The following is a 13385-nucleotide window of genomic DNA, read 5'->3' as shown; positions in this document are numbered from 1 at the left end:
AAAAAAAACAGAGAAAGAAACCAAAAAACAGTATCAAAAAGAAAAATCTGCAGCCAGATACAGCCTGTAGGCCTATAGTTTACAACTTCTGATCAAGAGGCTGTTGCGATATGATTAAATTTGTTTTTCATAATTGGGCCTTTCTAGGTTGGTCATTTATTCCCCCTTAAGTTACACTGTGCAAAAGACATTTTTGGCATTTTAGGCAAGAACTGAAACTACAACTTTGGTTCCTAGATCTGCTGCCTCATACCCCAAGGAGCTGAGCTCCCCCTCAGTCTGGGACTGATGCCCACTGCCCCTCCCTACACCCTCCATGCAGCTCCAAGCTTTGCCCCTGCAGGAGGGAGCCGGATCTCAGGAGGTAGAAGCCACTTCCCACACCATCCCTTCCCCCATTTCAAAGACTCTCGAGAGGTGGACCCCAAGATAAACCTGACCCAGCAGAGAGTACACATTATGAGCAGTCAGCACAGATGGGGACAGTCAGGAGGACAGTCCCAGCAGCTCAAGTCACTGCCCCTGGACCCCAGCCCCAATGGTCAGGAGGTGGAAATTCTCACTAATGAGACTGGGACCACGTGAATACTTTCAGGTGGATCCAATTCCTGGTCCAAACTAACCCTGCTCAGTTGTTCTTAAAGAAAACAGGAGAATATCAGTTGATGGTTTCTTATTTAACTAACTGTGGCTTTGAGAAAGAAAACATACTCAGATCTTATATCAAACATTTTTATTTTTAAAGTGAGAAGTTCACAGAGGATAGCTATAGGAGAGTGAAATATTTAGAGCAGAAAAATTGTGGGTGCTAGCCAAACTTCAAATATTGTCATAGCAGAGTTATTCCACTAGTACGCTTCCAGCATGGCAGATCATGTGTTAAAATTAACTGCATTCTCGGAACACCTCAGTGGACGTGCACAATGATAGAAGCAAACATTCAGAGGCTCCTGTTCTGAAGATTTTACAGAATGGATTTAGGCACACTCCAAAACAAGTATATTACAACACACCCCAAACAATTCACATCCGTTAAAAAAAAATGTTGACTTTAAAGATATTGGTAGGAAGACTTAAAATAACAAGACGAATATAGGCAAGAAACAGAAATGGCTACTTTTATGTGCAAGGTACTGGATTCTTAAATTGAGAATCAGTGCCAATCCTCACTTCCAACATCACATCGAAAAAGTGTGGCAGAAAAATGAGTCACCTTCAATATGAAGGACGCGAGTTGTGTACATTGACAACACTCTTGAAGATACAACAGTTTTGCAGGAGGAATGCCAGCGTACAGAGTGGGCCTTCTTAGGAGGCCAGACGCTCACAGGTTATCCGATGACCCTTCACACACTCGGGTTAAGCAACTACAACATTCTGGTTTAATCAAGGCACTGGCAAAGAGTGATCCTTGACATGACACAGAGTCCCTACAAGCTGTTGACCAATGATGATGGCATGGGTTTTTTGGTCAGGCAGCATCTATACTGAGAACCCAAGCATGGCACCTTGATCACAAGCAAGGTCGCTTATCCCATTAGGACTGCAAAGCCAGATTTGCTTAAGCTTTCCCCAAATCATGATTTTTGTTAAGTCACGTTTGAACAGAATCAATCTTGATTCCCCAGAATTATAATTCACTTTCCCCAGTACCACCCAACACGCCTAAAGTTTGTTTGGGTTTTTCTCTACAAGAATACATAGAATGGATGTTTTTCTCCCCTCTACAAATTACTTCCCTGGGAGAGAACTGTAAAACCAACTTAAAACCACAAAATAACCTTACATTTTCTCACCGACAGTTAAGTATCAGACCTCTCGCTCCTACTCTGACCTGAGCTGCAGAGCCCTTTGGGTATACTTTTCAGACATTCCTCATACCATTAACACAGCTTTCTGTCACCATCCACTGTCCTTCCTCAACCTTTTCTTGCCCAACGTGAAAGCCAGTGAATTGAGAGGGAAGGAGAAATGGGCATTGACAATGTATTACTTTTATAAAAATAGGGTTACCAGGCTGTTACTTGACCCTCCACAGCAAAATGGGGCAGCGTCATCCATACAGAACCCCACACTAAATTCTCAAGGGGCTATCTTTTTTGTAGCCAGGTCTCAAAAGTTCCAAGCTAAACCTACTGAAGGAAAGTAGCAATGCCTTCCTAATATTAAGCAACACAGACCTAGAATTACATGGGCAATAAGGTCAAGACCAGCCGCTAGGTTGCTTCATTCATCTGTAAGAGGACAAGTTCTCCATCCTCCCCCAGCTCTGCCATTCTGGGAAGAGCCCGCTGGCCAGCCTCGGGCTGCCGAAGACTGTCGACTCCAGCTCGGCCTTGGGGGACGCCTGGTGGAAGGTGCAGTCCTGGGCTGCCCTCTGCGTCTGCACTCCATCAGGTTTCCACTGCGCGTGGACAATTCTGTAATTCTGACCCTCATTGTTGTCCCAGAAGACCCGCCCGTTAGCATGGTATGAGATGCAGAACTCAATTTTCTCCTTCGTTGGGATGACGGAGGGTAGGTCAATGGCAAACGAGAAGGTGTCACTCTCGGAGCCACCATACACGTTCTTCATGTAGACACAGTCCACATCCGTGTAGCTCTGCCAGGTATCAAAAGTGATCCGGATCTGAACCTTCTTCTCAAAGCTCATGTTTTTCACCTTCACAGTCCCCATCACCGTTCGCTCCTGCAAAGAGCAGTTCTCCAGGCAGACAGAGTTCTTCTGGAAGTGGTTCCGAAAACTTAAGTAATCAGCTGAAGGTTGAGGGAAATCTAAAATCAAGTTTTTCTCCTCGTGGAGTTTTAAGCCTGAGGAGATATCGTTCAGGTCCAAGAGGTCAAACTGGAGATCCCACACTGGCTCTTCCGGAAGGTCCGAGAAGACGTGGATGGCAGTGAGGGAGAGGCCCTTGGAGTCCGCAAACACCACCCGCTTCTTGGCTTGGTTGTGTGAAGGCTTCCAGTCGTTCTGTGTTTTGGCTTCCTGCTTTATGTTGAGACACGGCTTCAGTGGCTTTAATTTGTTCACGAAATTTCTTCGTTGGAAGTCATCATAAGGGCCCAGGAAGCTCTTTAGAGGTGGGGAATGAGCCAGGCAGAGCCTCATAGCCACATCCACGGGCATGACCGAACTTGTCAAAGGCCGTGGATCTAAAACCTGGATCATTCTGGAATACAAAAAGAAGAGAGGTTATCATCTGCACCTGGAATGCACTTCGCCTGGTCCCAAATATATCTGTACTATTTTTGTTAGCTAAGTTATAGCCAGCACAGTAAGTTTCAAGGAGGTGCTCTCATGTGTAGTGAAGGAATACAGTATTAGGTGATGACAGCTACATCTTATGTCTGGCTCTACCCTTGACTGGCTATAGGCCATGGGTTAAAACACTTGGGGTCTCAGTTTCTCCATCTGAGACATAAAAGATTTGGATGCGATCATCTCTAATACAGCTCTAAAACCATTTGGTCTGTTCTGGACCAGTGGTTCTCAAACCTGTCTGTTCACAATGGCCTAGGGAGTTGGTTTGCTTCCTTTTTCTTTAATGCTGAATCCTAGGACTTAGAGCCTCTAATGCAGAACCTCTGCGAACGGGGACAAGGAGGTAAATATGTTCTTAAAGCTTCCCAGGTGATCTAATGACCAGATAGGTTCTAGAACCAAAGTTCTCCCTCAACTGCGCTCCCTCAACTGCTTTGATGATTTTGCTATTGAACTGATTACACTTCTCTGGAATAGTAATCCACCTGAAGAGAAAAAAACAGCAATAAAAATTCTCATGGGATGGTTTTGAGAGTGAGGGGCTAGAAAGAGTGAACCAGAGGATTATCTTTGCACTTTCATTATCATGCTCTTCATCATTTTACACAAATAACCCACTGAAGTGCAAGTCAGCAATTGGTGAACTTAAAAAAAAACTTTACCTAATCTGCATTTCACAAAGAAAGACATCCATGTCAAGTCCACATTTAAGTGGAAAAAGTTGATGACCTGAAAATGGGGCTGTGTTCAACATATGCTATATATATGAACTTATAAATGTTGAAAAGTGTAATAGGAAGCACAACAAAAAGATAACAATTATCTCTGGGTGATAGGTGATCTATTTTTGCCTTTGTACTTTTTTGGTATTTTCTAATGTTTCGGCAATGGATATTTATAACCAGAAAGATAATAAAGCTATTTAAAATTTAAACATAACTATGCCCCGCAATACTAAATCAAGACGTATCCATCAAGAAGGATATTTTTTCTGGCCTTTAGCCCTGAGTACATTGCCAAGCTTATGGACATTCTTCCCCTATCCTAGCCTTCAGATAAGAGGTGTGTGTATACTGTATGTGACATTTCTCAGTCTGGCTTTAGTAACTTTCTTCCCAGCGGCTCTAAGCACAGAGGCAAATGGTCATTATCATAGGATGGATAATAAAAGAACATTCAGAGAATTTACTTTATTAGACTTGGGATTTTTCTGGGAGACCTACAAACTTAGAACAAACAAATGAAAGAGAAAGCTATATTTGTGGCTCTAATAATAGTGAACAGGCAGGATTTTTAGAGAGGTCTGCTAAGTTATGTCTAGAGGAGCTATTTAAGTGGTTTTGCAGGGGGCGGGGGTGTTTGGGAGGTTTGTTTTGTATTTTCATATTTTGCACTTATAGAAAGACAGTTTAAGGATACGGAGATTTCCCTGGAATTTAAGTCCTGCCCCAGAGTTTAAAAATAATCGTTTGCTCAAACTCTGAGACTGAGTTTTCTATGGCAAACCGTCATAAGAAGAACGGAAGAGGACCAAGGAATGCGAACATCGTCCTGTAGTTATTCCCAAAGCTAAACTACCCAACCAGCAATCTCAGAGTGCTATTCCCACGAGTTAAGCGGCCCGAGTCCTTGAGACATTTGTGCAGGACCAAGAGATACGGTCGGAATCCATGAGGGAATCAGAACTCAAGCTGACTCACGTTAAGACAGTTTCTGGTTTAAGATGCCGTTTACCAAAATCAGCTATGCCTAAGAAGCACAGAGCAAATCTCCACACCTCCGAGGCCTCCCCGGTGCCAGATTCCAAGTCAGCAGCCAGTCAACCCACCCTCCCCTAGGGTCTTCATGTGCGGTGATGACAGAAGGAAAACGCAGCCCAACCTCCCTGCAGCTGCGCGCTCCCTGTGCTCCGGGGCGGGGAATCTACAGGGAACCTACCTGGTGCAGCTCATTAGGCAGAGGGGCGGCGGGACTCCGCTGCCTGCGCGAGTTCGCACCCGGCTCCCAGCAGCCCCGGCTTGGCTGCAGCTCTGGCGGATTGCGGGTGCAGCGCCCGAGAGGCCGCTTATCTGCTCGGGACCACGTGAGGCGACGGCTGGGACCAATCGCCGAGCCGCGAGCTCGACGGCGCGACCAACCAGGTCTCAGCTGGGGCGCGAGCCCTCGCCCGGGACGTGACGGCGGTAACGCAGGACTCGCGGGGCTCTGGGGCCGCTCGGAGAACCCCGGCCAGCTGGTCTGAGTCGCGTTAACAGGAGCGTCGGGCGAAGCGCCGTGGAGGCAGCACCGTAGCGCAAGTAGCGGGTGCAGGCCAGGAGGGAATGCAGCAAACCTGCCCCAGGCCGGGCGCCAGCACAGCGGGGCTGCGGGGAAGGAGATGCCTTTCACTTCTAGGGGCTTCTGTATACAGTTAATCTGAGCGCAGAACGTTGTGGCTTGTTCCAAATGTGTGTGTGTGTGGATATAGATAGATATAGATATAGATGATATAGATACACACAAATATATTTCAAACATATATATTTGAAATGTTTATCTTGTTCACTGCTCGGTGTATCGGCTCATGTTCTCCCTTTCCTTGCCCTGAGCAAGCAGAAGTTGGTTTTATATTTTGGGGTTAGGGTGAACCCACAAATGCACCACACAGTAGACTGCTTCTCTAACTAATGTTGTTAATAAATCATGTTAGCCCTGTTATAAGACAGTGAGAAGGCATTCACTTAAAAGGCACTTTGTATTTCAATCTATTCTTCAGTTTTTCTCCCTGGAAGAGAAAACTAAAGCCAGAAATGGCCTGTTTTGCTTGTGTGGCAGGTCAGCCACAGAGCCAGTGGTCAACCCAAATCCCTCGACTCGGTTCTGACGTCCTCTGGCAGTGATGTGAAAACCAAAATGTTAAAATATCACACTGTAAGCTTCATGATTCTCCCGGGCCAGTTACTCTCGCTGAGGTTTTGGAATTTTGTTCAGGTTGGGGAGGTTTTAGACCATCAGTTAAAACCATAAAATTAAATTTCTAAGTCTAGTATAAATTATTTTTATAAAACCCATGTCCTCGTTCTGCTCTCAACTTAGTTATCCAGTAGTCCATTAAAATGTACAAAATGTACAACGTAAAATGTACAAAAATCCCTGTGTCTTTTAAATCACTGTCAAACAGTGGAATTGTTAAAATGGTGTGATTAAAGAAAAAGAAACTCACGCTGAATATCACTGGGGAAGGTACGTAATGCTTGGGCTTGATTTTTTTAAAGGAAACATCCGACTAAGAGCAGACCTAGTCTCTCAGCCCAACCAAAAGTAGCTGAAGGGGCACAGTCTTTGGAGTTGACACTTTCAAATCTAGACAAGTTCTAGCCTCAACTCCCTCACCTGTAAAATGCAGATAGTGAAGTTGTTCTTAGGATTAAATGATATTGTGCAGATGAGAAAACTCAGTGTAGTTTCTCAGTATGTGTTCAACTATCCTATGTTGAGCTAAGGAGTGTATATTACCAATTAAAGTTATGGCGAACCATAAAATAAGAAGAATAAATTGCGATCCCGTTTTAGGGGTGAGATGTGCACTCATAGAAAACAGAATATGCTCAACCCAAATGTTAACAGTGCTTAATTTTGGACAGTGATATTATGAGTAATTAAAATTTTCTTTGTCATTGCTTCTCTGTATTTTTTACTTTTTCTGCAAAGTACATGGACTTTTTCTGTAACTGGGAAATCATCTTTAAATGACTTAAGACTTTCAGATTCAACTAACATGTATAGCCTATCTGCTAGGTGCCAAGAACTGTGTTGGAAGCTTTGACGTGCTTACACCATCTACTCACGTCCTTTTGAGTTTGGGTTTCTTTCCATTCAAGCTACTTTCTCTTCTGCCCCCTGGTGCTGACTGATGCCATAAAAGCCACCTCTCCAAACTCCTTAAAATAGAAATCAGGGATACAGGGATCTCTGCAAAGAAGAGTCAACACTCAATAAACTTCTAAACTGCATGATCCAGGCCTCCCACTTCTTTCCTCCCCCCAGATTTATTGAGATGTAATTGACATATGACATTATGTAGGTTTAGAGTGTACAAGGTATTGATTTGATATATTGCAAAATGATGTGATGTTATGTTACCACCATAACACTAGCTAAAGCCTCCATCAAGTCACATAATTACCGTTTCCTTTTTATGGTAAGAACATTGAAGATATATTCTCTTAGCAACTTTCGAGTGTATAATAATACAGTATTATTAACCATGTGGTACATTAGATGCCTAGAAGTTTATACTCTTTGACCATCTCCCCATTTTCCCCACACCCCCAACCCCTGGTAACCACCATTCTACTCTCTGTTTCTATGAGTTCAGCTTTTTTAGATTCCATATATATGTGAGATCATATGGGATTTGTTTTTCTCTGCCTGACTTATTTCACCTAGCAGAATCAGGCCCCTCATTTCTATGTCCTTCCTGGCTTTTACTGCCCTTCATCATGGGATGAGAGGAACTGGAATGGAATCAGCGTTCTTAGTCATGAGTTGCCCCAGTGAAGACATGGTGGATTAGGAATTGTGGGGAGTTTTCTTCTTATTTGTAGGTTTCCTCCAACTGTTGTTTAACAGCATCCAAACATTGCTTTGTCCTACCCATCTTAATAATAAATCTATTGATGAGAGCTTCTTGATCTGTGCCGTGTTTCTAGCCATGCCAGGGGTTGCAAGGACTCATAAGCCAGAGCCCGTTGACCTTGAGAATGCTACAATCTTTATTATAGGAAACCAAATTTAAACTCATGAAATACCCAGGGAACATTTTAAGGTGCTGCAAAGCAAGGAGCTGATGATGTGTGACTTATACAAATGGGTCTCTTCCAGCATCTGTCCAACACGTTACCAGACATGCCCTTGTGGGAAAAACACCCTGGGGGCAGGGAGTCCCAGGTTGTCAACTCATTTTCTCCAACCTAGCCCTTTTTTTCAGTGCCCAATCAAGAAAGGGCTTGAATATTCAACTCTACAGTTATTAATATTAAAATGTCAGTACTCAGTAGTAACAGAATGAACCTTAGAACTGATCTTTAAGCCCTGCCCTGTAGAAATAGTGAGGTTGAGAACTGCTCGTTTTGATGAAAAGAACTGAGATTTCTATTTCTGAAATAAAGAAAGGAGCCAGTTCACATGTCTCCAGGAATAGTAAGCTCTCTCTTACACTAACTCCTTCTGCCTTCTTTAGCCACATTGGATGGGAACACCAATATTAGGTGAAGGAGAGTAATTTTTTAAAAAAACAAAGACACTTACATAAGCTTACTTTGGGCCAGGCGCTGTTTTAAGCACTTTACAAATAAATATTAACTCATGTAATATTTATAAGAATCCAAGTAGGTCGAAACCATGATGTTTATCCACATTTCAAGATGAGGAAACTGAGGAGGTCTGGAAGTTTAAGTAACTTGTCCAAGATCATATAGCTAGTAGATGGCAAGATCAGGTTTCAAAACCTTCTAGAGTCCACGCTCCAAGTGTATGAGTTGCTCTGAAAAGAACAAGCACCACACTGGTACCCACCAAGACCATAAGAGCTTCAGAAAGGGGAGGGCTCCCTGAGGAATACATATGAAAGCTTTAAGGAGGAAGTGAGACTTGGGAATTGACAAGAATTTACCTGTGGTGGAGTATCATCTTTAGGGCATTTAGATGATAAGAATCCAGCTGTATGGCTCAACCAACGAGAGAGAAAATGAGATCACAATTGAAATGGTACCAGCAGCCCACCATTCTATTCAAAGAACATATTCCCAGAGGATAAGAGAAGGAATTAAAAGTGTTGCTGAGTAGACTATACTATTGGCCATTCTGGTTGCACTGAAAGAATTTTCAGTATCATTTTCACTGCCTGGATTTTTTTAGTTTGAAAAAAATCTACTTTTTTTTTTTTTTTTTTTTTTTTTTTCGGTACGTGGGCCTCTCACTGTTGTGGCCTCTCCCATTGCGGAGCGCAAGCTCCGGACGCACAGGCTCAGCGGCCATGGCTCACGGGCCCAGCCACTCCGCAGCATGTGGGATCTTCCCGGACCGGGGCATGAACCCGTGTCCCCTGCATCGGCAGGCGGACTCTCAACCACTGCACCACCAGAGAAGCCCAAAATCTCTACTTTTAAAACATCCCTGTAAGAGAACAATCTGGGTGCAGTTGTGAATGCACAGTTGTTGCTACCAAGACTAAGTGGTTGAAGAAAGTGCAAGACACTACCTGAGGCATGTAGAGTATCTCAGGTGAGGTGAAGAGGAAGGAGAAGGGAGGGGGAACAAAAAAGGATGATACACTTAACCTCTAATAATCTATTGGGAAGATGGACACAGAGGTTAAAAGACCAGTAACCATACCAGGTTGGCTGAGTGGCAAATGGGTCGTGTGAACATAATGCACCTTTGCTATATGTGCTTCAGGACGTTAGAGAAAGGAGAGGCCTCCAGGGGCCAGGATGGCCAATGAGGACCAGGATATGCAGGGTAACAGCAAGGAGAGCGGTTTGCTAGAGGTGAGGATTCAGGCTGGGGGAAGAGCAGGGAAGGATCAAAGGAGAGAGACCCTTTAAGTTTATATATTTTTTAAATTCCCTGGACTATCTTGAACAAAATTAGAGATCTGAGTGATACAAAAGGAAATTAGCAAAGAATTAAATAATAATCTGACTGGAGGGGTGAAACCATTCTCTAACATTGCTAGTTACATCTTCAAGTTTCTGCAGTTTCTCCATATTCATTGAAGGATTAGGGTGAAGAAAAGTAGAAGTTAGAAAGGACCTATGAAGAAAACTTTAAACCACTATAGAAGGGCTTTTTTTTAAAAAGGTTTTAATGTGAATATTATGGAGGATGCGAGAGGGAATAAACAGGAACCACCCAAAATGTACTAAAGTTCATATGAAACATCAGCATAGGAAAAATCAAATTGGGAAGAAGGAATATTTTGAAAAAGAATAATGAGGATGTACTAGCCCTATCAGAGTAAAATTTATTATAAATTTAGAGTGTTTTAAAAAATTAGTATTCGTATATGAATAAAGAGTCAGATCAGTGAGATTAGAGTCCATGCATAGACCTTCTTACATAAGAGAATTTATTTTATGATACAGGTGGGCATGTCTAATAATGGAAGAGGAAAAAATGGTTTATTCAATAAATGGGCAACTGGCTGTCCATTGGGTGGGGGGGTGGAATGGACAGATGTGTACAGGAAACTGTTTTCAATTCATGCCTCTGTGGAGAGGGATGAAGGTGCTTTGATGACATGGCAACGTACACCAACAGGCACCTCCACAGGGAATTCTGCAAGGGTACTGCTGGTTCAACATGCTCTGGGCACTGTAATTTTTGTGACTTGGAGAGTTTTCTTTTTAACTCGGGGCTATGGGAAAGAGAAAAAGTATCGGGACAATCAGTGAATCCAGTCAGTAAGAGAGAAATGACACAACAAACACTCTAAAATTCTGTCCTTCTCCAACTCCAGTTCCTTCTCCCTGGAGAAGACCCTTCCTGGGCATGGCTGACTGCGTTTGTCATGCCGGGTGGGTCTGATGCTCTGTGCTTGTTCTCACGGCTCTGTCTGGGCCAAGATACCCTCCTTTAGTGTCAGTCCCATATTTTGCTAAATCTTAGCATTCTGAATCATTGTGAATTTGCATTCTGATTCTTTGTTACAAACTTAAAGCCTGTGAGACGCAGGTTCTTTCTAACCACTCTACTCAGCAGGCTAATTTGTCTAAAGACAGGTATTTTTCTGCTGTGTAAACTGGCTTTTGGACTCCGCTGCCAACTATGGCTATTAGAGGAGTTTTGGCAGAAGGAATCCAAACTGAATACAGATCCCTCATTTATAAGGTACCACACTTCCTTTCTTATGTGACAAAATTAAACTTCTCTTCCCATCCACTCCCCACGCACACACACAAACACATCACATCACCACCCCCCCCCCCCAGCTCTGGATATAACTATTCATGACTACTTGTTCCAATAGATGTTTAAAACTCTTCAGACCCTTCTTTTAAGCTATGCTATAGTATCTCCCTGAACCATGGAGAGAAAAAGCAAATTCAGTCTAAGACACGGACGGCTTTGTGTCTATCAGAGAACTCTTTCTGTTTACTTGCTACATGCCCTCTCTGACTTGGTGGAAAGTTCCAACTGGGGGAAGTTGGGGAAGGTGAATAATTTTCCACATCCTACTGAGACAACTCGTTTCACTAGGGCTTTAATATTTGTCTGAAGTATAATAAATCCTCTAGAATACCAACCACAGCTTTAAAAACTCATTTCAAAGCCAACTTTCTCCAATCCTTGTTTTACTCTCTATTAGTAAGGTATTAATATTTTTTAACTGAACAACAGTGAAACTTTTAAGTCACTCAGTAAAATCGGCAATTATTTGAGATCACCAATAGGAGGACAAAACACTTAAAAATTCCCTCATTTCTCCTGTCAAAAAACCACCTCCTGTAGTTGAAAGTAATAATGTTGGGCAAAAAAGCATTAGGTCTTGCTTTCCTGCAGAGAGAATTGAGCTCTGCTTGTCACTGAGGTTTTGGAGCCCAGACAATTAGTGATTAAAAGGGAAGATTTTTCTTTCAGAAGAAGTGACAGAAAAAAAGAAAATTAAGATTATTAAGAACAAACTACATATTCAACACTCTTTTAGGTCCTTTCATATATTTTATGATATAATCACTGGCTACAGTATTGATACAATATAATGCTTTTTTTTTTTAAGAATAAGCACTTTATTTATTTATCTATTTAGCCATGCCACACAGCTTGCAGATCTTAGTTCCCTGACCAGGGATCAAACCCGTGTCCCCTGCACAGAGTCCTAACCACTGGACCTCCAGGGAATTCCCTATAATGCATCTTTTAAATTAAGTGTTATTAAAGAGAAAAACAGAAGACTATAGCTTAAAAGAGGACAAAAGATGATTGCTTCCCTCCTGCCCCACCCCCATATCCAAAGTTTTGACACTATTTATGGAATTAGTCTTCTCTATGGTTGATTTTGGAAGAGGTTCTTATTTTGCAAACTACACACAGAAATGCCAGATTTGATTGGTAAAGATCACAGGGACAGCAGTTGAGCAGTAACATTTTGCATGTGAGTAATCTTTTCAACTTTTTAAATGCCTTCACATCCTTTATTTCATTTAATCTTCATTAAAACCCTGTGAAGCCAATCTTATTATTCCATCTAACAGAAGGGGAAACTGAGACTCAGGAAGACTGAATGACTACAGTAGGGTTCACAGCTGTCAAGTGATGGAGGCAGGCTTCAGTGCCAAGATTTAACCTTATCTGAGTCTTGAGGACATGGGGAGGGGGAAGGGTAAGCTGGGACAAAGTGAGAGACTGGCATGGACATACGTCCACTACCAAATGTAAAACAGATAGCTCTTAGGAAGCAGCCGCATAGCACAGGGAGATCAGCTCGGTGCTTTGTGACCACCTAGAGGGGTGGGATAGGGAGGGTGGGAGGGAGACGCAAGAGTGAGGGGATATGGGGATATATGTATATGTATAGCTGATTCACTTTGTTATAAAGCAGAAACTAACACACCATTGTAAAGCAATTATACTCCAATAAAGATGTTTAAATAAATAAATAAATAATGTTGCAATGACCATAGGGGTGTATATGTCTTTTTGTATTCGTGTTTTTGTTTTCTTTGGAAAAACCCAGAAGTGGAATTGCTGGATTGTATGATATGATAGTTCTATTTTTAATTTTTCAAGGAACCTGTATACTGTTTTCCATACTGGCTGCACTAATTTATATTCCACCAACAGTGCACAAGTGTTCTCTTTTCTCCACATTCTCACCAACACCTAATCACTTAAGTGATTATCTTTTCTTCTGCAATGTTTAACCTGTTGTTAATCCATGTAGTGAATTTTTCATTTCAGATGTCATATTTTTCATCTCTAGAAGTTCCATTTGTTGGAGTTTGGTTTGTTTGGTTTTGTCCTTTGTATCTTCAATTTCTCTCCTCACTGTCTTCATGTTTTCCTTTAAATACTTGAACATAATTATAGTAGCTGTTTTAACATCTTAGTCTGCTAATTTTATCATCCCTATCATTTCTGG

At 42.3% G+C, this 13385-nt stretch overlaps 1 protein-coding gene across 1 annotated transcript; it reads right to left on the bottom strand.

Moving 5' to 3' along the window:
• Nucleotides 1–755: 755 nt before the first annotated feature.
• Nucleotides 756–5289, bottom strand: PPP1R3C (protein phosphatase 1 regulatory subunit 3C). The gene is made up of 2 exons (XM_082854322.1): nt 5201–5289; nt 756–3170 (listed from the first exon to the last, which is right to left on the bottom strand). Exons 1-2 carry the CDS (start codon nt 5212–5214, stop codon nt 2231–2233), a joined length of 954 nt encoding a protein of 317 aa, XP_082710448.1. The 5' UTR covers nt 5215–5289; the 3' UTR covers nt 756–2230.
• Between the last annotated feature and the right edge of the window lie 8096 nt (nt 5290–13385).

Source organism: Leucopleurus acutus (genome assembly GCF_964270905.1).
Source record: "Leucopleurus acutus genome assembly, chromosome: 14".
Classification (NCBI taxonomy): domain Eukaryota; kingdom Metazoa; phylum Chordata; class Mammalia; order Artiodactyla; family Delphinidae; genus Leucopleurus; species Leucopleurus acutus.
The sequence above is the reverse complement of the archived record's forward strand: the minus strand, read 5'-3'. Positions and strand labels throughout refer to the sequence as shown.